This window comes from Pomacea canaliculata, linkage group LG3 (genome assembly GCF_003073045.1).
Source record: "Pomacea canaliculata isolate SZHN2017 linkage group LG3, ASM307304v1, whole genome shotgun sequence".
NCBI classification, from domain to species: Eukaryota; Metazoa; Mollusca; class Gastropoda; order Architaenioglossa; family Ampullariidae; genus Pomacea; species Pomacea canaliculata.
The window spans coordinates 17457706-17484317 of record NC_037592.1 but is presented as its reverse complement, the minus strand read 5'-3'; the positions used below and the strand labels follow the sequence as shown (position 1 = coordinate 17484317).

The 26612-nt window shown below is 36.7% G+C and overlaps 2 protein-coding genes across 3 annotated transcripts; both read left to right on the top strand.

Moving 5' to 3' along the window:
* The first annotated feature begins 13 nt into the window (after positions 1-13).
* LOC112559173 (protein arginine N-methyltransferase 1-like) lies at positions 14-12229 on the top strand. Its single transcript, XM_025230178.1, has 10 exons — positions 14-142; positions 3165-3299; positions 3635-3790; positions 4034-4097; positions 6354-6502; positions 6741-6828; positions 8203-8318; positions 9883-10033; positions 10240-10364; positions 10572-12229. The coding sequence occupies exons 1-10, from the start codon at positions 125-127 to the stop codon at positions 10653-10655; spliced, it is 1086 nt and encodes a 361-aa protein (XP_025085963.1). The 5' UTR covers positions 14-124; the 3' UTR covers positions 10656-12229.
* A 1209-nt stretch (positions 12230-13438) lies between these two features.
* Positions 13439-24159, top strand: LOC112560580. 2 transcript variants are annotated; one of them, XM_025232509.1, is made up of 13 exons: positions 13439-13594; positions 14766-14915; positions 15279-15354; positions 15575-15686; positions 15911-16076; positions 16550-16888; positions 17312-17515; positions 18688-18987; positions 19663-19772; positions 20366-20434; positions 20754-20831; positions 21237-21344; positions 22191-24159. In XM_025232509.1, the coding sequence occupies exons 2-13, from the start codon at positions 14766-14768 to the stop codon at positions 22441-22443; spliced, it is 1965 nt and encodes a 654-aa protein (XP_025088294.1). In that variant the 5' UTR covers positions 13439-13594; the 3' UTR covers positions 22444-24159. The 2 variants fall into 2 exon arrangements, with proteins under 2 accessions (XP_025088294.1, XP_025088293.1); XM_025232508.1 differs by lacking the exon at positions 13439-13594 and adding an exon at positions 13624-14139.
* Positions 24160-26612: the final 2453 nt, after the last annotated feature.

Genomic DNA, 26612 nt, shown 5'->3' with positions numbered 1-26612 from the left:
AAAGGGAGCCCCACACAGATGTAAAACTATTTCTCATTGGTTGAGACTACAACTTATATTTACCTCTGTCAACCCGGAGCACGTTATTGAGTGACGTAGTACTCTTTCCATGTGAGGAGCTGAAATGGCTGAACAAATGGAGGTAAATATAAGTGACAACTGATCATCTTGAAAAAAAAGTCTAATCTGTTGTTGCACTTGCTTATTTAGTGTTCAGACAACATATTAGCGATCTTCATATCTTCAGATTAATGAAGTCATCCGATGTAGTTGCTAATTATGATTGTGGCTTTGTTAAAAAAATGCAGTTCACTGTTCACGTGGTTTGATGGCCACTCGCGCTTTTTCATTTTTTCCTGAGAACTTGTATGGGGGTTCTGGTATATATGTCTTTTATGGTGTTTCTGTTAAACTCGCTCATTTTCTTCGGGGATTTCAACTCGTGCAGCACAAGTTGTATTTGACCGAATTAAAGTAGTTTGAATTATCTTTGTCTTCATCATCGTCGTCGTCGTAAGCATTGTCAAGGAAGAAAAAAAAAAAAAATCCCAAAAAGAGAAAAGAAAGACATATAAAAATGAGCTGATAGATCGAGCTAAAGCCATGCAGTCTTGCGTCATTTAAGTAGTGCAACGTACTTTTGAAGACGTTAAAGTGAGAAATGTATGGAGCAGGAAATTAATGTTACAGCTTATGTAATGCCTTTCATGTTAATCAAATTTAAAATGAATATGATTTTAAAAATCTCCATTTTAAGCTTTTGCAGATTTTTTTTAGAGCAGTTAATTTTAATACACATATTTTAAGACAAAAAATAAGCAAAAATTTTAGTTGTATGATGTGCATCAAGCACAACAAAAGCATATGTACATGTAAAAGTACTCAGCACATAATAATAATAAAAAAATCGCCTTTTGAGGACGTGCTAAACACACATTACAGCAGGGGATAGTGGAAATTGTGACAGACCTGGTAAGGCAAATTTGTACCCAGTGTATTCAGCTTTTTTTAGAATGCCACAGTTTGCTTTTAAAAGGGAAAATGAAAAATCATGCTTGTTGAAATTTAAGTTCATGCTATGTTAAGAGGGATAAGAACATTTAAAATCAATGCTGCATTAACTACTTTTTTTTCCTGCTGCCTATTGGTAATTTGGAAGGAACTTAAAGGCTGCACTTTTCTTAAACCTTGCATCTTTGTGATAGTAGTACCAATATCTTCTCCTGCAGTGCCTTAGCTTCCTGAACCTTCTAAGGCAGGGATGCCCAACGTACGGCAGTGCACAGCCCACAGTGCAGAAAATCGGCATGTTAGTAATAAAAAAAAAAAGGGGAAGAAGTAGTATTTATCCCTACGTAGGGGCATCTCTCAGTCTTTTTTTTTTTTCGATGGACGAACATTTCCATTCAGTGCTCCGACTTGGTGTCTCTGCGATGCAGCCGGACATTCAGAAGTTGGTTTCGGGAAAAAAACTTCAAATATCCAACTAATTACTACATAATTAATGGAAAGTACAACTTGTTTCTAATAAAAATGGTATCTGCTCTATTTTTTTATTCTATTTTGTATTTTTGCGGTGAAGCGGCCCGTGACACGCGTGTCATAAATGTATATGGCCCCCAGGCCGAAAAAGGTTGGGCATCATTGTTCTAAGGCATCAGGTACTGATTAAACGTTCATTGCACCACATGTGTATCAAGCTGACACCATTGTTCCAACTTCTCTGTTTCCCCAGGGTGCAGATACCACCTAACATTGACATTTTTTATTTTATCCACTGAAATTAAACAGTTAATATATTTGAACATTCAGTTCATTTGTAACATATCAAAGCACCACAGTTTTGTACATGTATATATAGATATATCTCTAAATAAGTACAGTTAACCTGCATCTGTAAAGCAAGGTCATGTTTGTAAATTTTAAAGGAATACTAACAAAATTGATTAAATATGATGACATACACTCAACGTTAAATGATGCAGCTCCATGAGATTTGACCACCAACATTCTTACCTACATTTTTTAGTGGCGGGATGGGTGATATCTTTGACAAAAAAAATAGCAGGGGAATGTTGTATTAAAATCTGATATCAGTTTATTGACATTTACACAGGGTTTGCAGGGTCCTTACATATAGAATTTTCGCCGTAAGTCCTTATAGTTGCCATGCTGTCCTTATAATTAGTCACACACATCCTTACATTTTTTTTTGGTGACCCTTACAAGTCCTTATATCGATAAAATATTACCACAGATTTATTTTTCATGCCTCTTATAAATCCATAAATTTATTTTCGGAGTCGACTTTGGCGCAAAATACAGATGATTCTTCGTCTCACTGCTATTTTAATCACACGACTGCCAAGTCTGGTTCACGCCGAGAACTTAAGTTTCGCAAGATTTTAGTCTTGACGTATGACCACATTTCTTTGTCTTCTTGAGAATTAAAAAAATGTTGGGAAAGTGTTCCTTTCAGGAGAACTAGCTAAAGGAAGAAAAATATAAAGACTGATTGATAAAAGACTAAGATAAACATTGTGCAAGATGTGCTGCCTGAGGAATATCCTTGAATCTCTCGTCAATGGGTGAAAATGTTTTGAAGAAGCACATGCTTACTGATTCTGGAAGATACAAGTGTTTGTGCTACGGATTACTTTTGTATGGTTGAAAAAAAATAAATTGGCTGTTATGCTTGACAGTTTCAACTCAATCCATCTTTGGTTTAGCATTAGGTTCACACTCTTTTCATTCCTCTTCTGATCCTCCAAGCCTTTGCATTCCTTGTAGTCACCTTAATTTAAAGAAAAATAGTTATACATGTATTTCAGAACATAGAGATGGCCAAAGATTCATAAATAATACCTCTTTCAGACCGTACATGAGAAAAACTTAAGCATTGATGACTGTCAATTAGGTCCTTACAAATGCATGAAAGGTCCTTCCTTACAAAGTCCTTACTTGGCACCATCCCTGATCCCTAGGAACCCTGTTTATATTCAACCGAGGTTAGCTTTCAGCGCTCCATCATGATGCTGATGCTTGTTGATGATTTGAGTCTTTGCTCATAAGCATCATTTCATACACAGACTTTATTTTATTGCGTTCCATGTTTTATTTTCAGCTGAAGACAGCTTATGAGTGGGGTTTTGTGTGTGTTACAGGCAACACCTACGGTTAATCCAAGTGGAGATGGAAGTGGTGAAGGTGGCAGCAAACCTAATGGACATGTTGCTGCAGAGGACATGACTTCCAAAGATTATTACTTTGATTCTTATGCCCACTTTGGAATACATGAGGTTTTTATTGGCATTACCCTTCAGAATTTAACGATAGTCTGCACCTGTGGTAACTAAACATAGTCAAATGCCTCATGTACTTGAAGGATAAGCAAAGCTGAATATTAAGAGTGATACAGGCAAGGTGGTACTATTAGTAAAGATAAAAAAGTAAGCAAATATTCAAATATTGCTGTCAATGCATTCTTTCTGAAAAGGCTATGATAATCATTTTATTGGGCATTTGTTAAAAATTGGATATAATAAAAGATTGCTTTTACTCCTGGTTTGTGATTTTAGAAATACTTGCAATTTAGACTAAGCAGAATGTATTATCGATACCCATTATGATGTAGGAAATGCTGAAGGATGAGGTCAGAACAAGAACCTACAGAAACTCCATGTACTACAATAAACACCTATTCAAAGGCAAAACTGTCCTGGATGTAGGAAGTGGAACAGGCATCCTTTGCATGTTTGCTGCTAAAGCTGGTGCTGCCAGAGTCATTGGTGTAAGTGTTTGGCAAAATGTGTTTGATTTCAGTATAAATCCTTGTTAAAATGGTGTGATCTTTACATGAAGAGTGGAGTTGGTAACAGACAAAAATAAAACCTATTTACCTATTTTTTATGCTTGATTGGGTTTGATTACAACAGGATACCATCTTAAATATTCATTTTGATCTCTGTTACCGCCATGTCTGTGCTTTTAGTTTTGTTACATTTATCACAACCTGTTCATGGGTGGTTTTCAGATTGAATGTTCCAGTATTATTGACTACAGTCAAAAGATCATCACTGCAAATAATCTTGATCATAGTAAGTTTTTATTTTTTGTTAGATTAAATAACAAAAATGTTATTTTTATCCCTATTACAAATTTATTAATTTGTATTCTCACGAGTTGTAAAAATTAATGCATTTACCCTTACTACATGGGGAGAGGGGGTTAGGATGCTCTGTCATTTTGTTTTGGGGTTGTGGCGAAAACTTGCTGATCAATTGCAAAAGTTAACTTGTATGCCAGACTAAGGAAAATGATTTTCAATATTAAAATGAAAATCTCAAAAAGAGTGCTGAAATTCGAATATCTTTGACTTAATTATGAATGATAATTTTCATTGTGGTCTGCTAAATAATAAACATCTTAAAGGAGAGAATTTGTTATGCCTTTAGATTATACATTTTACCACAAAAAGGCTAAAGTTCGTTTAATTGTTTGTGAAATACAACATTTTTCCTAAATTTTATTATTTGTTACCATGGATCTTGCTGTCCAGAAGATGCTAACTCTGTTGTTTTTGTTACTTTGATTTGGGTTCTAACACAAACGTCTTTGCAAATGGAAAGTGATGAAAAAAAAAGGTAATCCTTCTGATAGCAATCTAAAGGAAAGTATAAACTTTCAAGGTATGAAAGAAAAGTGAATGATAGAAATGAAACATGGAAAGAATTTTTTTTAAAGATGTTATGGTATATTATCAATGTAATAGAATGAGGGAAAACATCTCTTGCCACAAACTAAATATTTTTTAAAATTCTTAATATTTAAAATAAATAAAATAATTTTTACAGGATATTTTATGTTTCATTATTAACCTTCTGTCCATGATAATGCTACACAAAGGATGCATCTACAAATTCAACACACTAAACCTCATGATAAAACATGCTAAGAAATATTCCAAAGGATTGTCTTTTGTTTAGATTGGTTTTCTGTGGCATCAGCCAATCATAATTTAGCAATTTTCTTAGTGCGTTCCGCAAACCAAAAGAGGGAAGTAAGAATATGTATATGTCTTGGCTAATAGCGGTCTTTCACTATAGGCATTTTCTACGAGCTTCACAATTTTATCTTTATTAATATGGAGAAGTTTTTTGTCGCTGTGAGTTTATATTGTAATAAAAAAGACGATTATAAACCAGACCATTATTTCCATTCAACAAGTCTGCAAATGTTTTCTTTTTAATTATTTCAAGCCCAATCACACAAGCAGCAGTTGCCTTTATTTTCTGGATCATTTTTCTCCCTTAAATATAGCAGGAAAAAACTGTTTAGTTTATGGAAGTTTGTTTACTGTCACTTTTCTTTCCTGTTTGTATGGAAATGGATAGCTGACAGCCATGTATTACATCATGTACAGAGTGGTAGTTCATTTTTAGTGAAAATCGGTTATGTAATACACAAAACTGGAATGTCAACCTTTGTTAATATTCTGATAATAGTATTAAAAATAATCAATATGTAATGTTAGAAAATTTGTACCTAATGAGGCAGGTGAGGACATACATGCCGATTTTTGCATAACTTAAATGGTTTTGTTATGAATGATTATAATTATTGTTATACATATTTTGAAGGCAAAGGTTTGTTTAAAGGGAATTGGGATACCTACTGTTGGAGAAAAGATTATATTTTTAATGGTATATATATTTCGGATTAAAAGCCTTTCAGTATAGAAACTCGTAAAACGCCATATCTGGTTGAAGGTGATCATACATAACAAATATTTCAAGGCTTGTGATACATTAACAGTAATTAGTGGAGTTGCTTAGAAATGGATAAGATGACATTGATTGTTCTTTTAGTTTGATCATTTTTATAGCTCTTTGACATTTGATAATTTTTTTTGTTGCTTATTTTAATTAAAGTTTTTAAGGGTTGTGGTAGGTACTTTGTTTGCAAAACATCGGTATTTTCAGTCTACGTACTTTTTTGCGTCCTATTTTATCAACCTATGAAAAATACTTTAAAACACATGAAGTATAAATTTTCACTTAATGGGGGGGGACCTTTGACCCTAAGTTCAAACGATTAAGCCTTTTAAATTATTTGCTTTTCAAATGATGTTTTGAAATCAGTGATATAATCAAATGATAGATTTGAAGGAATTTATCTTGGCTGAAAAATAAAATTATATATATTTATATATTCTTTTTTGGGGGAGGGTATTCTTTGTAATAAGAAAACATAACTACTGATACTGTTAGCTCACTTATATGCATCTACAGGCAGATTGTACTTTTCAAATTACCTACCATTATGTTAATGAAGAAAATTTTAATGATGTACAGTTATTACCCTTGTGCGTGGGAAGGTTGAAGAAGTCGTCCTACCAGATGGCATTGAGAAGGTTGACATCATAATTAGTGAATGGATGGGCTATTGCCTTTTCTATGAATCCATGCTCAAGACTGTTCTCTATGCCAGGGACAAGTGGCTGGTATGTTTTCTTGGTCTGTTATACCATAATTATAAATGATTTATATCAAACTTAATGCAAAGGGTGTTATTTTTATTAATTTTTAGAGACCTGTAACCAGGTTATAAGATAGTTCATTTAATGACATTTTGTACGAAAAATAGTTAAGCCTATTCTCAGCTTCTCTCTTGGTACTCTATGTTTTTATTTTCACTTGAGTAAACAGGGTGTTTTAATAGCTTTTTTTTTTTTTATGCAGGCACCAGGAGGCTTGATATTTCCCGACAGAGCTACTCTTTTTATTACCGCGATTGAAGACAGACAGTACAAAGATGAGAAGATAAATTGTAAGTATGGCAGCTCAAGAAAATAAATTTTGAAGGATGCCATTTCCTAATTTCAGATAACAGCAGAATTTCACATGTAATATATAAGGTTCAGATCTGCTGTTCTTGAAATAAAATGTTTTTGATGAATACATTCTATTTCACCCATAACCAGTTACCTTTACAAGCCCTTTGATAATTCAGAAAATGACCCATGCATAGGCCTTGTTTATGTGTATTTTAAATGTGCCTAGTGCAATATTTTACATAGCAGAGGTCTATCATATAGATAAAATGACTATGCTTCAAATAGTCCCAAAGATATTTTTAAGTTTTGTAAATCAGTATTTTAGGTACAAATATTTGGTAAGGTTTTTAATGTGATAAGTGTCGAAGTAACCATGTTTATGGTGGTTTTGAACATTCTAATAAAAATCTACCACCATTTGAAGATTTACAGTATTGAAAAATGGGAATTAAAGATCTGACTACAACAATCTATTAAAATATTAGCTATTTCTACAGCAGTTTTTTTTCCATTATTTTTGAAACATTATTTTTATTATATGTATAAAAGTAATATTTTTAGGAGCATTTTAAGATTGATTAGAAACCAAAAAAATTAGTGATATCGTAGAACTATGCTTAAAGCATCTCGAAAGTGGAACAATGCTAAATGAAAACTGATACCATGCATACTATGAAAAGTGACATGGTGGTTTATCTGTTCCTTTAAGCTGTAACATAGTAGAAAAACAAAAAGAGACAGTAAAGATGCGGTGTAAACTAGTTATTTGAATGATAATATATTTTATATTAGACACATAAACATAGTAGAAAGTGAGGCAAAGGACGTCGGAACCACATGGGCCCATCTGAAGGGGGCTGCCCAAAACCAGGTCCGCTTGTGAGGTGGTGTTACGGCCCTCAAAGGAGCAGCAAGGAGTAAACTAAAACTAATATAAAAACATAATATTTGTGCTGGTTTTTTATGTGGGCTGTCTGGTGGCACAGGTTAGCACCTGACACCAATACAGTGAATGTTTGCTGTCCAGGGCACACTGTTCTTTCTCTGCATGTGACATCTGTTTACAGGGCTGGCTGGCTGCCTTACCTTACTTAGTTGCTAGTTCAGTATAAAACAGCATTTTCCACACATGCCTCCCCAAGTTTGAGTAGTACTAATATCGCCTAATGCTTTAAAAGAGTAAAATCTGAGTCTGATAATGCATTTCTATTTTCACTGGGGAGATTGCTGTGTTGCATGTTTCCTTGTACCAGCTGCATATTCTGTTGACAGTAAAATTATTCACTTGATTTAAATGTAAATATGCTTTAAAATGAAATTGGTAGTGCAGCATTCTGATTTTGTTGGTGGTATTTTTTTTTGTGCAGGGTGGAACTGTGTGTATGGGTTTGACATGAGTGTAATCCGTGAGGTTGCTGTGTGTGAGCCTTTGGTGGATGTTGTTGATCCCAAGCAGGTCGTTACAAATTCTTGTTTGATCAAGGTAAGTGTATGTCTTCAGATTAAGTTCACAATTTAAAACCTCACTATTAAGAATTACTACAATCGACTATAATCAGATTGTAACTGAGGAGGATCGTATGAACTAGTCTGCTTTAATGTCATGAACCATGACACCAATCACAATTCAAGTTATTTATTTTAATGTTAAAATTAAGCTTCTAAAATCATGTAATACTTTTTCTTTGTGGTTTTGCTTTTGGGTTGGTCATGCTTATTCTTCCATTTTTGCGCGTGACTAAAGATTAATTGGGCAACTAACTCTCAAATCAATACACATGTACTGTAACAGACAAGGACACTCTTAAAAATGATCTATATATAGTTTGGAAGTGATTTCTGCAAAACGTGGCAGTAACTTACCATGTGGGTTCTTGAAAACATTAATGGAGCAAAATCCACTGATGTGTGCTGTTATAGAGAGAACAATGAGTGGGAGGGGAGGGTCTTTTCAACCAAAATCCATATTAGTCAGGCCATATTGACCTACCTGAGTTTGATCGCCCTTGCCATGGCCATACTGTTCCATGTGCGACCATATCCTTTCAACACCAAGAGCTGAATGGACCAGGGCCCAAGTTAAATGAATGCCCAAGCTGTGAAGCTTATTTCATATTAACCAGATTTCTGGATTAACATTTTAAAATAAACTAAAGGTTTTTTAAAAATCAATTTTTTTTAGAGAAAATAACAGTATGTGCCAATGTAAGATATAAAAAAAAACATTTGCATATATGTTTACTAAAATCCTCCTATCTAAAGAATTTTCAAAAAACCTAATTTAAGGATTTGTTCTGAATATGTATTGTGACGAGGCTTTTTTTTAATTATTATTCAGTAAGATGATAGCTAACCTTGTTAAAACAATGCCTGATTGTGTCAGTAGTATTGGTATTAGTAGATTTCTCGTCACTAGAGACCATTTTGTCTTTTGAGCCAGGATTGAATTTACATCTGGTGTTGGGACAATATGGTCATTATGTGGTTGATTCAATTTAGACAGCTGGTGGATATTACTGGAGCCATTTGGTTTGGGTAGTAATGACCATGACCTTATGAACCGGATGCCTCATCAAACATTTTTTTTAATGCCATTTCTGCAGAAAATCATTCTGTGTCTTTAACAGCCAGAAGCAGATGCACTTCTTTATGTAACCCCGAAATTTTTTGTATTAGATCTTTAACTGTCAGTAATAAGCTGGATTGGGCAGGTAGTCATAATAGAGGTCACATTTATATAAGAAAATGCATCCATAAAGTTTTTCATTCTTGTAATAGGTTGTATAGGGAAGATCTTATTAAGGAGATGTTGCTGTACTGGTTAACTGTTAATGTAACTGTCTTCACTGACAGTATTTTTTAATCAAAAGGGTCCCATGTTTTTATGATGCCATTTTATGACATTTTAGAAACATCTGTTGTTTTGTTTTAGATTTTTGTTATGACAACTTTGACTAGCAGATGTAGATATGTTTCTCCTTGAAAATTATCTCATTCACTTGTAAAGCTTGATATGTTTTTAGAAATCTATTTATTCTTCTGTTTAGGAGGTGGATATGTACACAATCAAAGAGGAGGACCTCTCTTTCTCTGCTCCCTTTCATCTACAAGTGCGCCGAAATGACTACTTGCATGCTCTGGTTACATTTTTCAACATAGAGTTTACCAAATGTCACAAACTGACTGGCTTCTCAACAGGTGTGCAGCAGTTAAGGTTTTAGTTAAATATTATTTATAAAATAGTTTTATGCCTCATTAAAACTTCTTTCCGAAATTGATAAATTTATGCTAAACAACCACCCTTATTTGTGACTAGTTTCTTGAAGTTTTATGATTTTATACTCATGTTGATGGGGGGATGTCTTTGTTGTGTTTTTAAATTGTTTTTGACAACAAATTTGCAGCACCTGAAGCACCATATACCCACTGGAAGCAAACGGTGTTCTATCTAGGAGAGCATGATTTGACTGTCAAAAAGCATGAAGAAATTGACGGGGTTTTCAGCATGAGACCAAACAAATCCAATGTTGTAAGTTTTCTCCCTTTCCTCCTGAATGTATCGGCATCTTTAGTGAAAGACTTGACTGAGAAATTTTGGTTGATTTTAGATTGGTTACAGGTTCTCTATAGATTGGTTCTGTTCCATGTGTATATGAAATTCTTTTACACAATTTTTGGGGTGGGAAGGGCTGAAGAAATTAAATATAAATGTTTACCATTGCATAATGTTTTTCAGCGAGACTTGGATTTTACCATTGACCTGGACTTCCATGGAGAATTGTCAGAAGTTACAACCACCCTTAATTACAAAATGCGCTAGTAGAGACTAAAAAACTGCAGATGGGATCATTTTGAGTTATCTGAGAACACCAGAAAAAATCCTGAAGGATATTCCTGTTGCTTTGTGCCAGAATGATGTGATGGGCATACAGAGCAAGGGTATGCAAAAGGGTTTTTTTTCACGAACTATGGTTTGAAACTGGTGGGTTAGCTAACACATAGATATAGAGCTGTCTGCCTAATATGTGTGCTGGACCACATTCTGCAGTATTTTACTTCCAAGAACAAATTGCCTGCATGTAGGGATGGAAAGAGGGAGGTACTATAAAAGAAATGCCCATTTATTGTTTTGCTTCTAAAGACCGTGAATTGTAAGTCATCATTGAAAAATAAAAAGCATTTAAAATTTTTTTTTCCATTTGTGCTGCTACTTCTGACGACTGGCTTTATTAGTTTTTCTCTTTTTTATTGCCTGAAATTTTTATCTTATTGTTTATACTTCTTATAGACTTATTTCTGAATATTGATGTTTCTCATGTCCATCTCCACATCTCAGGATACTTGGTCACTACACGTCTATCAATAGACTGCATCTAGGGTAATTAACTGTAATCGAGATCAATATCAGGGGCAACAGGCAAAGGTTTATGTTAACTTTAGTTTGGGGTTGGTTTATATAGCAGCAAAATGGTTAAAAAAGTGCCCTGACTGGTAATAACTTCATTTGGTTTTGGTTTATATAGCAGCAAAATGGTTATCAATTAGTCCCACTGCCCTACTATAACCCCCTAAACAAAGTTTAAAACTGGATATGCAGTTTCTTTATCAGTTTAGCCTGCCTGCTGTTAACATCATATGCCGTAAGGATGGATTTCAAATACATTTTTTGCTATTCAATCATGCCTTGAAATTGTACCTAAACAAGATATAGGGATGTTGAAACAGAAGCCGAGTGATGTTACAAAATCAATAAAACCTTTTAACACTTAGTGCAGGGCATAACATTTACCTTGGTCAGTTAGATACATAGAAGAGGGTCAGACTTCCTTAAGCTCCTAAATTTCAGTCGCACACGGATTGTACTAGAGTTTAATGGTTTTGGTTTTCACTCCAGACGGCCAGTAGTAGTTATTCTGTATGTTGATTGGTTAACATCAATTAGCCTGAAATGTGAAATAATGGGATGTAATTTTTTAAGCCATGCATTTTATACATTGTCAGTATATTCATTTCAGATTTTTACTGTGGTTTTATCAGCATTTTCTCAACTTGTGACTTCTCCATCACATGCTTAAATAGTCGTAAACTGAAGAATGGCGTGACTTTTAGCATACCTATTTTGTGTCTTTCAATAAAATTGATGAAAGAGCTTTAAAGTAAGGAATTTAATGTTTATCCTGGACGCTTCTCCCTGTCTCTGAAAGATATGACACTTGTATACAGTAAAGTATAAAGCCATCGGTAGAAAATAGTTCAGCTATCAGACGCAAAAAATGCAGTTCATTTGACCGTCGCCAGTCAACACCATTTGTTGCATGTGTGGAGTCAAAAGTGTAGAATTCATGAAATGTGAATGTAACTTGCATTATCGAAATAAAGTTTGCATTAATCTTATTTTGTGATGGCTGCATTCACTGCCCGCTTTGATGTAACATACGAAGTGAGAAGCTTGTAGAAATCACGCAGCTTACGATTTGATGTTTGTCACCTTCTCTTTTCCCCCCCCCCCCCTCTTTTCCGATCCGGACCATCGTGCGAAGTTTCATGTTTGCGTGCGCCATTGCCCCCGCCCACATAGTACTTTTACACAGGACATGATTTGAGGCTATGGTACAATGCCATACGAACTTAAGTACGTGCATATAAATAAGCATGGTAAACTTGGATTGTTTATCGTCACTTCGTCAAGTCGGTTTTTAAGAATTACCAACAATGTTAACACTGTGCAAGCTTATCCAGTCGTAAAGGTAAAGCCATGTATAAGTTATTAATGAACGTGACAGTCGGGATGTATAATCTGACTACTAAGAAGCATGTACTATTATAGACCTAAAGAAGTTGGCACCTATTCACGATGCTGTCATAATATGAAAGCACCTTGCAATCTGCTGATTATTGGCGGTCCGGTAAGTTCCTGTCACCAATACAGTGAGGGTTGACTGTGTTCGGTTCAGTTCTCGCCTCTGGCACGCTGTTCTTTCTCTGTATGTGACAGGGCTGGGTACCTTGGCTGCTTGCTCAGCGTAAAATACTAATAGGTGTGTACCCTGAGATCGCAACAACCAGACATCTTTTCCTTAGGACTAATTGCACATCGATCTTGAATATATTTAATTAAAACTGTTTTATGCTTCTATGCGAGGTGCACAACACAGTTTTCGTAGAGAACATAGACAACCACGCGATTTAGCAGGACATCTTGACCACTATGATGAGAAGACGACGATAGAAATTTTCAGCAGACGAGGATCTAATGTGTCAAAATACATTTTGCAAATAAAATAACCTAATGAGTCTCTTCAACAATTTTGGCGATATTAGCTTGCTCAACGCTTGTCTGAAATCCAAACAACTGGAAAAAATTGTCATAGTTTTACTTAATCATAGGATCTTTTGTTCGCGTGTCAACATTTCGAGTAATTATCCGAAGCTAACTCAAAAAACCGTGATAATCGATTTTAAAATTGTTTTGGCCAGTTTAGAACAGCTCCGAGTTGTTATAAATTTAGAAGAGAAAATCTTTCATAAGATGCTTCTAAAAAAACTGAAAAGTAACTTCCTAAAAGCACTTTGTTTCTACAAAATTTGTAAGGATTTGTGCAAGTGAACTCAACAGCCACATTTTAAAAATAGACAGCTTTGCGAAACTGGTGTCAGCCAGTGCACCAAATTGCCGACAGCTGTACACAATGAGAGCAGACGTGACATAAGCAGACGACTATAAACAGTCTGACGCAGTGCTTGCAGACACAACAGAAGGTAAGCAATGTTTTCATTGCAAGCTTGCGGTTTTAGTCCATTTTGAACACTCCGCGATCTAAAAAATCTCATCTGTAGACGATGTCTGGTTTCTTTGTGTAATTACATTAAGTTATACGGGAAAGTTGAGTGAGATGGGAGGAATTTCTCGTCTAGCTGATGAATTTAATTTAATGGTGAACTAGTTTCAGGATAAGGACTTTTCCTGCTAAAATATTTGCGAAAGCTCAGAGTTCAAAATATTATGCGGTCCCAATAAAAAAAAAATTTAAATATAGATAAATCCCATAGCTAGATTAAGTTTAAAAACAGAAGCCTAATTATTTGCGTTTTGAACGTATTATTTGCTGTAACGTTAATGAATAAGAAATATCTTCGCTGTAATCTAAAGAACTGAATGAAAACATTACCTTCTTCAATGAAGAGCTCGTTTAAATTTGCCGCCATTTCAAACTGTCGTCTGCTTTGTGATCCTGTTGCGCATGCTTATACAAGCGAAGGGAAGGAAAAAGATATTATCATACGCAAACTGTGCTAGTCAAAGCGTAAGTACACTCATTATAAAACTGCATGAAACAGTACTAATTTCCTACAATAGATTAAAACAGGAAAAACAAACAGAACGAGATATTTTTCTCCATATATCTAACCATTATTCTAAATATTTTTTTTAGCAGACTAGGGCCTTAGTGACTATCCAAGAAATGGAAAAAAAAACCATTAATATTAATATAAAGGCTAACAAATCACACTGGGTTTATCAAACAGTATCAATTATAATGTAACAGCGCTTAAAGAAAGTATAGCCTATAGCTTAATTTTTTTTTCTTTTTCGAGTACTTACAAAAACGGTTTTATTGCTATCAGACTTTTCTTATCAACTTCTTTCTCATTTGCGCACTCGCTATCATACAACTAGTCTTTAATTTAAAATGCTAAAAATCAAAGTCTGTTCATGAAGACCTTAATGATTTGTTTTAAATCAGTCGGTGCACATTTGATCCGCTTACACATATTTTCCGATCTTGGGATAGAGGACTCTAAGGAGAAACGATAGGGGGTGGGGAGGTCAGACTAAAAGTGCACCTGACAGGGTTTTGGAGAGGGATCTTGTGAAAGTTTATTTTCATGATGGAATGCCATAATCAGAGGAAATTACTGTTTTCTTGAGATGAACAAAGGCCGACGTGGACAAGCTCCTATACGCACTCGTCGTCGTCAGAGCGATGCAAAATGGCGTGCAAGTGTTGCCAGTTGTTATGAAACTTTAAAATTTGTCATCCCCAACAAAGATGCTCTGCCAAAGCGAAAAACGTCTAAGGTCAGAACTTTTGTTGAAGAAAACTCGAATTCACATGTGACAATGAAAACTTACATAAGATGTGTTTATGTTTATTTTCTGGAGTCGTTTTACCTGACTGGCTTACTTTGAGCCATTAGATCGCTAGCTAAAGCATTTTCACTCAGTATAACTACAATTTCGAACAAACATCGCAGAAAAGTATATTATTTTGTTTTTTTGCCCACAGTACTATTTAGTCAGCAGGAAAAATAGTTTTTCCTTTTTGGTTCACTTCAACAAAATGCTGATTGTGATGAGTTCTGGCTAGTATACATTTTGAATGTCGACATACCTTTTCATATTTTTTTTCTTTCCTGTTTTTCCTTCGTTTCTCCTTCATAGGCCCTGGTACTTCAAGAAACAGAAAAGCACATCATAGAACTGGAGAAAGCAATATCTCATATTCTCAGCATTGAAGGTAGGCCCTATGACTATGCAAAATTCCTCGTGCATAATTTTAATTCATTCAGTTAGGGACAGATAGTAATGTTTCTTATGAGGAAGTCTGAGAAAGCTCACGTCTCCCATTTAGGTCTTTCCTCTCCTTTCACTATCGTCCACTGTCTCACCATCGCACCAGCACTAATCAAGACATTCGGGCATTTCTATACTTTCGGACTGTTTTTATGGTGAAACAGCTCAGGAAAAGGGCGTTGGCGTTCTTTGGCGTAAGGGTCAGCACTGGGCGCCTGCAACTCTCGATGATGTCCGCCAGGATTTCTCTGAAAAGCAGAGACAGATCTTTAACCAGTGAGTCTTGGGATATTTTTTGCTTTATTTAGTAATTAAAATTCCATCACACCGATGTATAATTCCTAGATCTCGCTTGTTGATGTAGGATATGTATTTGATCGTATTTTCTCAGGATTAAGTTTTGCATCTGTTTAAACAATAATGAGGAGAGAATATTAGAACCAATACATAGTTTCCACAGGAAATTGCTTTATTAACCAGAGATTTGAGTTGCCTGATAGGGCGGTCCAAGGACGGCGTTGCTACAACCTGCTGCATGATATTCAGGATGAAATCCTCGGTGTGAGCGCCCGCTCTTCCAGTCTTGCTTACATTCGTCTCCAGGACAACGAAGACAGGAAGCACACAAAGGACGCTTCTACTTGCACTGGGAAGCGACGGCACAAGGCGAGGCCAATGCACAGTAACTCCCAACTTTCTTTAAATAATTTATTGCGGAAATTATTGCCGTAATAGACACCACACTGGTCAAGACGTTTACAAGAAAAATGATGTTCATTTCAGACGACAACAATCACCACACTGAAAATGTCCTAGCGGGTTGTTGTCCTGATTTTAGCAAGTCTCCATACTTACCTTCTTCATTGCTGAGTGATACAGTTGGCGACCATTTGAAGTTCTGCGTTATCTTTTTATCCATTTCACGCCAATATCAAGCTTAGTTCGACCATTTGTCAAGCATGTGAACAAATGAAGACTTCATTAACTTAAAAAAAAAAACAGCTTTTGGTTTAAACCAAACAATTGAAACTTGATCTTTCGAAGTAAAGACAATCTCATCTGCGCAGGCCGAAGTGGGAGCACCATTCGGTGGCAAAAGCAGTCACTTATTACAGGTTTTGTGGTTTGCTATGTTGCAGGTGTCCAGAAGCCGGTGCCGCCACGAAGCCGAACGCGCGTGCCAAAGGCTTCTCTCGACCCACAAGACGGGCGACATCGTCAAAGCTATCATCCCCACGGACGACAGCAGCAGCAGTCTTCGTCAGCTTCCTCTGTGCTCCAGCTTCAGGGAAAAGTGCACGTGTACCAGGGCAGCGCTGAGTAATAGACAGGGCGAGGAAGTTAATCTAGTGAAGGTCGGAAACATATTCATCTCGGCTGGTAAATCGGACAAACAGTTAGCCCCAGACGAGGCCAATTTTAAGGAGCAGCAGCATCACCCCCACCAACAACAGCAGCATGAACTGACAGTACAAGAGGTGTGATTAATTAGGATGTACTAAAGCATACGTCAGTTAGAATCTGTATGCATGCTTTTACAGGTGCATAGAGAGAGAAGGGGGGGGGGGGAGAGAGCGAGAGAGAGATCAACATTGGCTATTGCCTCAGATTTGCCAGCTCAAAGACAAGGGGATGACAAAAACTACTAATTATTAACATAAACAACTGTATATTCTCCTTCTATGTAATATTTTAACTATGTTTTTAAGACATATTTGCAAAAAGATGTTACAAATGAGTCCAGTTTATTTGCTATTTTTTGTTAGAGAATTTCTACAGGAATGGGTTTGTTTTGGTTAATTGGATACCCCCGATAGAAATGCTAAACAGTGTCCAATTCTGGTGTCAATTTAAGCCTTCGTAGTTATTCAATGTCTAGACTTGCATCGCACTTGCATCAGGTACCTGTCTTACTGACGCCGAACAAGCCCTACGGTATTGCACGAAACGATGTCATGATGTCAGCCGAACACTGCGAGGTTGCTGATGTCTTTAACTCAACGCTACATGGCTACTCCACACCCTTGGCAGGCCGAGAGCTTAGCGTTGAAGAACTGGGTGGTTCTCTGTTGCACTCACCCGAACTGTCTAACGTCTGTAAGAAGGTGAACGTGGCTCGGATTTTCCTGTATTTAACGCCTTGATTTTTGTCCTGACTCCTTACTTTCGCTATTTCTCTCATTCCTTCGATTTTTGGTTTAGGTGAAGGTGCATGAATTTTAAGGACTTTTGGAGTAGCTTTAAGATTCTGATATTGCTATCTACCACCACCATCACTAGTACCAGTACGACCATTTCTACTGGTGGAGAAAGATTCTTGATGTGAAGAACTGATTCAGACCAGAAAAAATATCTTTATAGCATACATCGTTAGCTCTAGATTCTTCAAACGTGGTGAGATTTCTTTATGAATTTAGTCTTAGGGTATACTTAAATATTCTTTCACTGAAACAGCAGTGAAAAAGAGGCAACATTTCGTGGAAACAAAAGTCTAGAGTCTGAAAGCATCACATTTTAACTCAAACAAAATAAAACCCACAAAAACAGTCGGCGAAAACACAACACAACAGTCGGCGAAAGTTGTTTATTTCCGTTAGAACGAGGATTTCAAAGTGAGTGCGCCAAAGCACCAATAGGTAATAGTTTGATCTGTTCTAAAAAAATGTTAAGACAAAATAAAAAAACTCCTGGTATCCCAAGTGAAATTTGCCATAACAGTATTTTCTTTAAAACGTTTAGTTTTAGTTCTTTATGTTGAACAATTCGTTATTTTGAAATTCGTTTCACTGACATTGAGATTTCTTTTACATTGAGCTCTATGAATATCTGCCAGGACTTTAGAAAAAAATTGTTATATTGAAAAATTCGTTTTATCGGAATTCGTCATATCGAGATTCTTATTGTATTGTTGTTATCGCTGTTATTGTTATAAATAAAACCATTCTTACACTTATATGTATATTGTTAGCTAAAGTAAGTTTATGCGCTGCGAGAGTTTTATTATTTGTTAATCTGACACTGGCTGCAGGCAATCAACGAAAATAGCGTATTTGCAGAAACTGGCAATTTTAAGATTTTTAAAGCCGCAAACACATACTCCACTGAAATGTGCGAGAAGTTTGCGGTGTGCAGATCGCCCAAAGGATGTACAATATTTGAATCATATGTCTCACTGTATTTTCTATGGGCTATGCTATGCTCTACTACTTTTACATCTTCTCATACCTTGATTTTAGCATGCGTGCTATTGCATCTTTATTTCAATCTTTCTTTACAGCTTGACTTTAGCATGCCACTTTTGGAAATGCCGGAAACTGGAGGCAACGCAAGTCTTCTTTTCCCTCACCGATCCACGTTCATGTCAGCGACCACAACCTTCATGGATATGACGCCAGGCCACGGTAATGCTGACGTGGCGAGCTATGGATGTCTGACGTCTCCTGGAACCGTAAGCGACGGTACCGGAGGCTTCACACCGGTCAAACTGCCTCTGGACGCGTGCGTGCCGGTCAGCCCCCTTCTGTCACCTAACCCTGCTTGGAGCCTCGGGGCCACCATGGACGCTAGAGTGCCACAGGTTTGGTTATCTGCGTTTGACAGGCAAATCGTGAATTGGCAAAGTATTGTTAGGAACGGACTGTACAATTATATGCATGTTAAACGCATATTTTCTCGCATTCGTACGTTTCAGGCAGAAGGCAGTTAATTATCCTTTGTCTGACCTTTAGGCTGCCTTTAGAGTTCAGCAGAATCTATAGCACTCAGACAAATGTCTAGGAGGCAGCTATGCGAGTCAAAGTCGATAACTAGTCTTACGAACAAGCATCTCCAGTGAAGGGCCAAAACTTTAAAAGGTCGGCAGCTCTAATGATCAGACCAAACATATTTGTGATTATCGTTCGTTTCTGACAGTACAAAAGTTCATAACCTTTTTGGATGATTAAAGTATAAAGTCTGCCACAAGCGTTTAATTTTTCTGGATTTTATTTATTAAATTATGAAAAATGTGCTTAGATATTTTGAAAGATCTAAGCTCAAAGTATAAAAATGTCAAGTCGAAACAGGCTTTACTGAAAATTATTTAGCCTGGTGAACAGGGGCATAGTCTGCCTTCATGTCTGTATGCATGTGTGGCTTTTAGTCTTTTTTCTTGGTCGGTCATTCGGTGCTCGATTCATTCGCTTATTTTTTAAGGAAGACAATAAAAGCTCTCTGAAACGGCGCTGGGCTTCAAGTCTTTGCATTTCTACAGGCGACAACGAATGACTTCGATGAGGCTGATATCGAGGGGGGCCGGAGTCTCTTGTGTATGGAGAATTTTGACCTCGATGACATAAACGACAAGAACACTCACAAACAAAGGTAAAATGAAGAGTCCTTGTATGCTGTTTATGTTATAAGATTATGGCGTTCGGCAGTACGCTCTTGTATTCATGTGTAAACGGTTACTGAGCACTGTAAATGCTGGTATTGCACGGCAGCAGCACATATCTATTTAATCCTAGGACTTTTTTTTTTATTACCAGTTCATGCAAGCTTTTCAAACTCAAAACAATAAGAACATTTACAGAAGGAATTTCATGCATTACTCTGCTTTTCTGAACTAAGCATAATAGCAAGAAAAAAAAAATGCAGAGATCACAGATACTTTTTTCATTATGACAATGTCTTGGTATGAGCAAAACAATTTTGTTTGTTTTGTTACTGCAGGGAACAGTATTCTGCAGATCGTTCTTGTCAAAAGTAAATCTTACTTAGAGCAGCCATGGCGCTGCACACATAAATTGTAGACTGCATCTGGATTTTGTTGATAGCTTACAAAAGACTACTACATTAGTGCCCGATATGAAATAGTTAAATTAAAAAAATTAATTTTACAAGCGCACAAATTACTGCCCTTACCAAATACTTTTGTTGGATTTATATATTGAGACTCGTCATTTTTGGATGTACAGAACGCCAGTAAAACAGTCAGGTGCTCACAAAAGGAAACCACATCATGAATGCCGGTGTAAAAGAAAGAGGTGAGCTGAGAATTGTATGTCTATTATCTTTTCTGACTTCTCATTAATTTTCAATCCCGCACACACACATGCATAAATATATACGTTCTCTTTGAAGCCCTGTAGTAATCATATTGGGGGCGTGAGAGTATCAGCTATTTGGGTAAGTTTTTCTTCATATCAGTAGATATCTGTCGCTTTTATAGGGTTTCGTTCATATCTTACCTCCTTATGTAAAGCAGTTTAAGGGCAACACTAGAGATTTCCAGTCGTCCTTTCTTTCATTCTTTTGTCCATTATACGTGAAATTAACGTTGTCACATGTGCTGATGTTTTGAAGCACTGCCTATGATCCAAATACCAGGGAGAGTGAAATTCGTGGCAGACCTCGTCCAAAGTGCCGTAAACGTCTAGAGGAGTGAGTGAATGGTGACCTACTTGTGCGGCATTAACTAAACAGCTTTTGTCCATCTTTTGCTTACATTTGACAAAACTTAAGATTGTTAGCGAAAACTATAATCAACAAAAATGTGAAACTCGAAATAACTGAAATATTTTCTAAAACTTTCACTTGATTCATGTCGTGTAGAAGTTTTGCAAGTTCTTGTTTTCAATTGATTTTCCTTGCTTCGATGCATCCTCTTTTATTTGGCCTCTCTCTCTCTCACACACACACACAGACTTAAATTTACGTCAAGTCCCTTTCATCTGAGCTAAAACATTCTCTCAGTGTGTGTGTGAGAGAGAGAGAGACTTCACTTGATATGATTTGTTTACTCAAGATATTAAGTATAACTACTGCTTGCCCTGTTTTCTTCGACAGTTTATATGCGAGAAGTTCATGGAAAAAGGAATCAAAAGATGCAGTAGTGGATCCCATGGAAGCACGATTTTCAGTCGACTCTTTGTCTCGATTTTGCGACTTTGATGGGTGAGATTCTTTACTCATAACCTTTCTGAAAAAATATGGGACTTCTTTCAATATTTATCGTAGCATACTCAGAACACAAGTAATTGTTACGGGGATCAAAGCAAATATATGAGTATGCTAAGAATTCTGACGGACTTGGAAAGGTAATTAGAATTTTAAATATACCTTAAAAATTTCATTAGAAGTATTTGTTAGATACGAAGCATTAGTAAGTAAATTTGAATATTACTGTAAAACAGCATTATTAATACCACTTATTTAGTGTATTTCACAGCAAAAGTAAAATTCGAATGTTTAATACCTGACATTTAGGCAGAGCTATTAACCTGTAACAAGCTGCGTAAATACAGAAAAAGATCTAGGACGGAACATTGTAAGATCTCTGTTTATAAATGTTTGGAAGTTGCTGGATGGTAATCCCCGCCTTACAAGTCAAAATATCGACGTTGTTGTGCAGAGATAAAGCATAGAAGTAGGGATTTCTCCCCAATGACATCAATTTGAATTTATTTTGATAGAGCAGTTTTCCTTTAACAATCCTTTTCATTTTGGGTAGGTTTATCTCCTTAATGTGTCTTTAATAATGGCAGGTATTAGATTGAATAGCTTTTCTCTTTACCTGAAGTCAGCTTTATGCCCATCAATTAGTGCCAACATATGATGTTTATCCTCTAAGGCAGGTAATATGTACATGTATTTCTCTTATGTGTTTGCCTCTAGTAACTAGTTGACTCGAACAGTAAGAGAACATAACTTGCATAGCTGTGCAAGCGAGCACAATTGTCTACCTTCGAAAGTGAGCGGACCTGTCTTCCTGTGACACTGAACACACCTGTCTATCTGTAGGTACCTGCTCTATTACCGGCAAGTAGCCCCTGACCTCAAGAAGCGTCTGGGCAGTACACACGACGCTCACGCCGTGGCTGCTATAGTGTCCGACATGTGGACCAAGCTGCCTAGCGACGACCGTCACACCATGGTGACGTTGGCGGCTTTGGAGAACCAGGATTCCAACTCTTCTGGCAGCGCTAGCCTGTCACAGGATTTGGAAGAACTTGACATTAAGCCCCTTAACGAAGGTTTATACCAGGGGATTTAAAAATTTACTATTGCCAACAGCAAAAAAAAAAAAAGAAAAAAAAACCAAAAAAGCTGTGACTCAGTTGTTTTCCAGTTTTCCACGATTGAGAGATATGAGTAGTAACTTATCTGACCTATCCTCACAACTTGGGCCAGCGGTTGTCGGAACAGCGAAGACGAGCCCAAGACGTAGAAATTGTCAGATGCTGCACCTACCAAGGTTTAAGAGTGCTTCGGCATGTTTCAGAGTCAATTGCTCGTCGTCCCATTCATTGCATATGGGAAGAACATTACATTTGCTTACATGGATACACCTTTGTTCGTCAAACCAACATACCTGTTAAGGAAATCTGACCTGTCACAGGTGACGGATTTCATGTTTTTCTCAGGGTCTACTGTTAGTTCGGTCGACAGCCAAAGTAGGATCAGAAAACGACCACAGAATGGTTATATTTGTTATACAAGGCGGATAATGCTTGTCTTTGCTACAGGAGGAAATGAAAAGTCGAGTGCAAAAGAAGGCATATGATATTCGAGCAGTTATTTGCATTTTAATTCCTTGCAGTAATAGAGTACGCCATGACCTTGTAAATGCCGGTCAGGTAAAAGGTTTAAAATTACTGTTAGTGAACAAAGTATACTATGTTTATGCATTAATCATGAATTGAATTAGGAACGATGAAAACAGCAAGGATCTTTGCGTGGTGTCTGGGGGATTTATCGGGGTTCTTGATAGTGTATATCTTTCTGGCTATTATATAGACATATATCTCTCATAGTTTTCATAAAACTACGCTTGTTTAGTCTGTTATAAATTTAACTTCTCGATTGTTTGAGAGCTTTTAGAAAATGGTGTGGATAAAGATAGTGTTTGAAGATGACAGTGATGTTAAAGAAGTTGTTCTTGTTAGAAAGTGCTCACCATTTATAAACAAAAGGAAAGTCGAAATTTAATAAATAATAACAAAAATCTAAGATTTAAAAATAATATAGGAAAGTTAAAATTTATAAACAAAGGTGAAACATAGAATTGTATCAAGATCTTGACCGTTTTTGATGACTTGATACTTTATAATAAAGACAACACATTGACATTTTACTGTTGAAGACCATGGATAGCACTGAAATCGTTTGTACCAAAAGTAATTTATAATGGTCCTTCAATCTCCTTTAATGTAGCATTTGTGGCTTATGTCGTGGATCTATTGATGTTTTATCAACAAAGAAATCCCATTCTCATCTGAACTTTTACATTTACCATATAACTTCTATTTTGTTTTTCGCTGTAGAAGCCACAAGCTATGTGAACGCTGGTAACCACTAATAGTGATATATTGCACGTATAAACTGGCTGTTGCGTTTGAAGACAGTTGTATTTTTCCAGCAGTTGTTGGTTGTTGACCTTTTTTCTAAAAAAACGAAAGTTGACTGGACTGAGGTCTGGGTGCTTTTTACGGTTAGCTTCACCCGAGTCTTGTTCTTTTTTTCCTAGTTATGCTCTCGCATACAGAGCCTTGTTCACAGCTTAATTATGCTCTCGCATACAGAGCCTTGTTTACAGACCAGTTATGCTCTCGCCTACACAATCTAGTGTTAATTTATTGCACTTAGTCACGATGTCTAGCATTGTGACTGTTTGTTGTACTTTGTAGTGCAGGCAAGAACACTCATTTTACCTTCTCTGTTGTTATAATACCTGTTTTGGTGTTCTCAATAAATTATTCCTTATCACTCATATTTGTGTCTACCTTCTTTTACTTGGCTGATGTTAAATTAGAAATAAAATATTTTTCCAATAAATCTCTTTCATCCAAAATTTTTTATGGGTTATTTTGAAATATTTCCAAACTTGACATCCTTGTGTCAGGATCATGTTTGAATCTGGCCTTTCCACTTGCTTTTTCATACCAGGTCCTACCATCTTCACTTGCCTACACACCGTGGCTGTGGATCGAGTCACAGACTGCCTCACTCTCTTTCTCTCCTTCCCTCGCTTTCTTCCTCCCTCCTGTCTGACGTTATAGATGAACATTGCTAGGGTCTGACAGAGCAGACAACGCATTTCATTTTTTAAAATCAAAGAACCACGGAAGGCATTCCCTTTGTTTTTCGCTGCACTTTTCGTCCAACCCATCGTGAGAATTAGCATTCAGATGATTGTCATACCCTAGTTCTTTCTTCGATTTTTTCCCCCCGAGAAAGACTAGAAACGTCGTTAGCCTATCGTCTTCTTGAGTGTCAGCGTGTGGTATCTTGCTGCTCAAACCACGACTCTGAGAGGCAGACAAAAATCCATTTTTCAGTTGGACGTCTGAGACTAGGAACTGTAATTTGAAATGTTAATGCCACCTTGTAGTCACCCGTACATTCTTCTGCTGCCGAGAGTCGTTAGAATAAAGATGACGTCAGTCTGGGGGCAGAGGACGCCGCGCGTTGTTACACTCTGCACGAGGATGGAGAGAGGGGGAGAAAGAAAGACCACACCTTCCATCACCAAGGCGGAGTGTCATGGATCAAAAGGTCGAGGCGCGTGTATGGCCTTCTTGCTGGCGCTGCGGTAGTTACTCGCAAACCCGCAGTTATTGCGCGGCTACAACCTGTTGCGCAGCATCATCGATCGGCCGTGCAGGCGAGGGTTTTGTGTGCTCAGGAGAATTTTATTCCATTTTATTTTTTTGGCAAGTCTAGGCTTACAAGCAGGCACTTCGCTGATGCCTTGTCCTTCATGTTGTAATGCCCTCTTGCATGGAACTGAGCATAATGGCTAAGCCGTCGAGCACTTAATGGTGCACGCACGTGTTCGTATGCCTACACGCGAGAGTACGTGTGAGATCCGTGAATGTGGTCAGATGGAGGGCACCAGGTAACTGCAAAAGTGCGTGGATGTGAGCTTTTTTTTTCTTTCTGTGTGTGTGTGTGTGTGCACGCTCTTTTGAATGCATACGACAGAGATGGTGAGCCTACAGATGTATTTCGCATTCGTCTGGTGTCGCGAATATCTTTTCTGGGATCCGCAAGCTCTTCTTGAGCCATTAGTGCCTGTCAAGTCTACCTTTATAGAAACTTCATTATGAATCACATGATGCGAGTACACGTTCGCTTGTCACCATCGCATTAAGAATCGCTAGGTTCTGGGTTCAGATCTGATCTCTGGATGTGACACCTATTTATTTGGCGCGAGTCCGGAGTTTTCTCTCAGCACTACAGGTTTCTCCCACTTTATTGTAATCTCTTCATATTCCATTGTAGGAAATCACAATTATGTGCAAGCACAATCTCATAAAACTACAATATGAATTGTCAGCAGGATCTTTAATGATGTATCATTTATTTCGCAATATCACAAAATACTTTCCAAGAACACATAACGTATAGTCTACATATGTCTTGATACGTTTGCTCAGGTTGTATGTCTGTAAAATATGTAAAAGAAATTTTTTTGTGCAGCTTAAAATGCTAACAAGCACCTGAAAATCACATTACACGACTAGATGTACAGCGAAAAGCTATAGTTACAAGAAAGCCCAAACGAGACAAAACTGCATTATACTAAAATAGACTTAAGTAGACCAAAGGTTTATTTTCTCCTTATTTTATTAAATTTCAAAGCTAATATGATGCCAAGAAATTTATTATATTTTAATTCTTTAGCAGTGACATTTTCATATCCCAAACATATCACATACAATGTAAATTCGCGCCTTAAAAGTTTCATATTTTGTTATTATAAAAGTCAGAGGTCAGACATCCTCAGGCTGATGTTGTTTATCTTTCCTTCTCTTATACACATCCAAGGGGCACATTTACTTGTTTTCGAAATAGAAATCGAATTTGATACTGACATTATTTTTAAAAGCAAGCGTATTGTTTTTCGATTGGTAAGAATCCTGTCCCCAAATCCAGTTTGTATGAAGAAATATTCTTTCTGAGGCTTTAGGACGGCCAAGAAGAAGAAATAAATTTGAAAGAAATTAAATCCAGTGATTTTACGAAATGCAGCGGTAGCTGACCGCCTTGGCAGAAAGGCAAGAGCAAACTGAAAAATTGAAATCTTATTATATATATATATGAAATGCCTGATAAAATTAATTTTGTGTGTATATATATATCCGTAGGGTTAAAGTAAAATGGTTAACGTTCCCTTTCCGAAGAAACAGCTACGGCTTGGCAACTTTTAAAAAATTTTTA

Coding starts and splice junctions, on each gene's coding strand:
- LOC112559173 (XM_025230178.1), top strand. Junction 3,300..3,634: donor CCCACTTTGGAATACATGAG/GTTTTTATTGGC, acceptor ATTATGATGTAG/GAAATGCTGAAGGATGAGGT. Junction 10,365..10,571: donor GACCAAACAAATCCAATGTT/GTAAGTTTTCTC, acceptor AATGTTTTTCAG/CGAGACTTGGATTTTACCAT.
- LOC112560580 (XM_025232508.1), top strand. CDS start 14,077: ATGCTTATACAAGCGAAGGGAAGGAAAAAGATATTATCATACGCAAAC. Junction 19,773..20,365: donor AAGAACACTCACAAACAAAG/GTAAAATGAAGA, acceptor TTGGATGTACAG/AACGCCAGTAAAACAGTCAG. Junction 20,832..21,236: donor TGCCGTAAACGTCTAGAGGA/GTGAGTGAATGG, acceptor TTTCTTCGACAG/TTTATATGCGAGAAGTTCAT.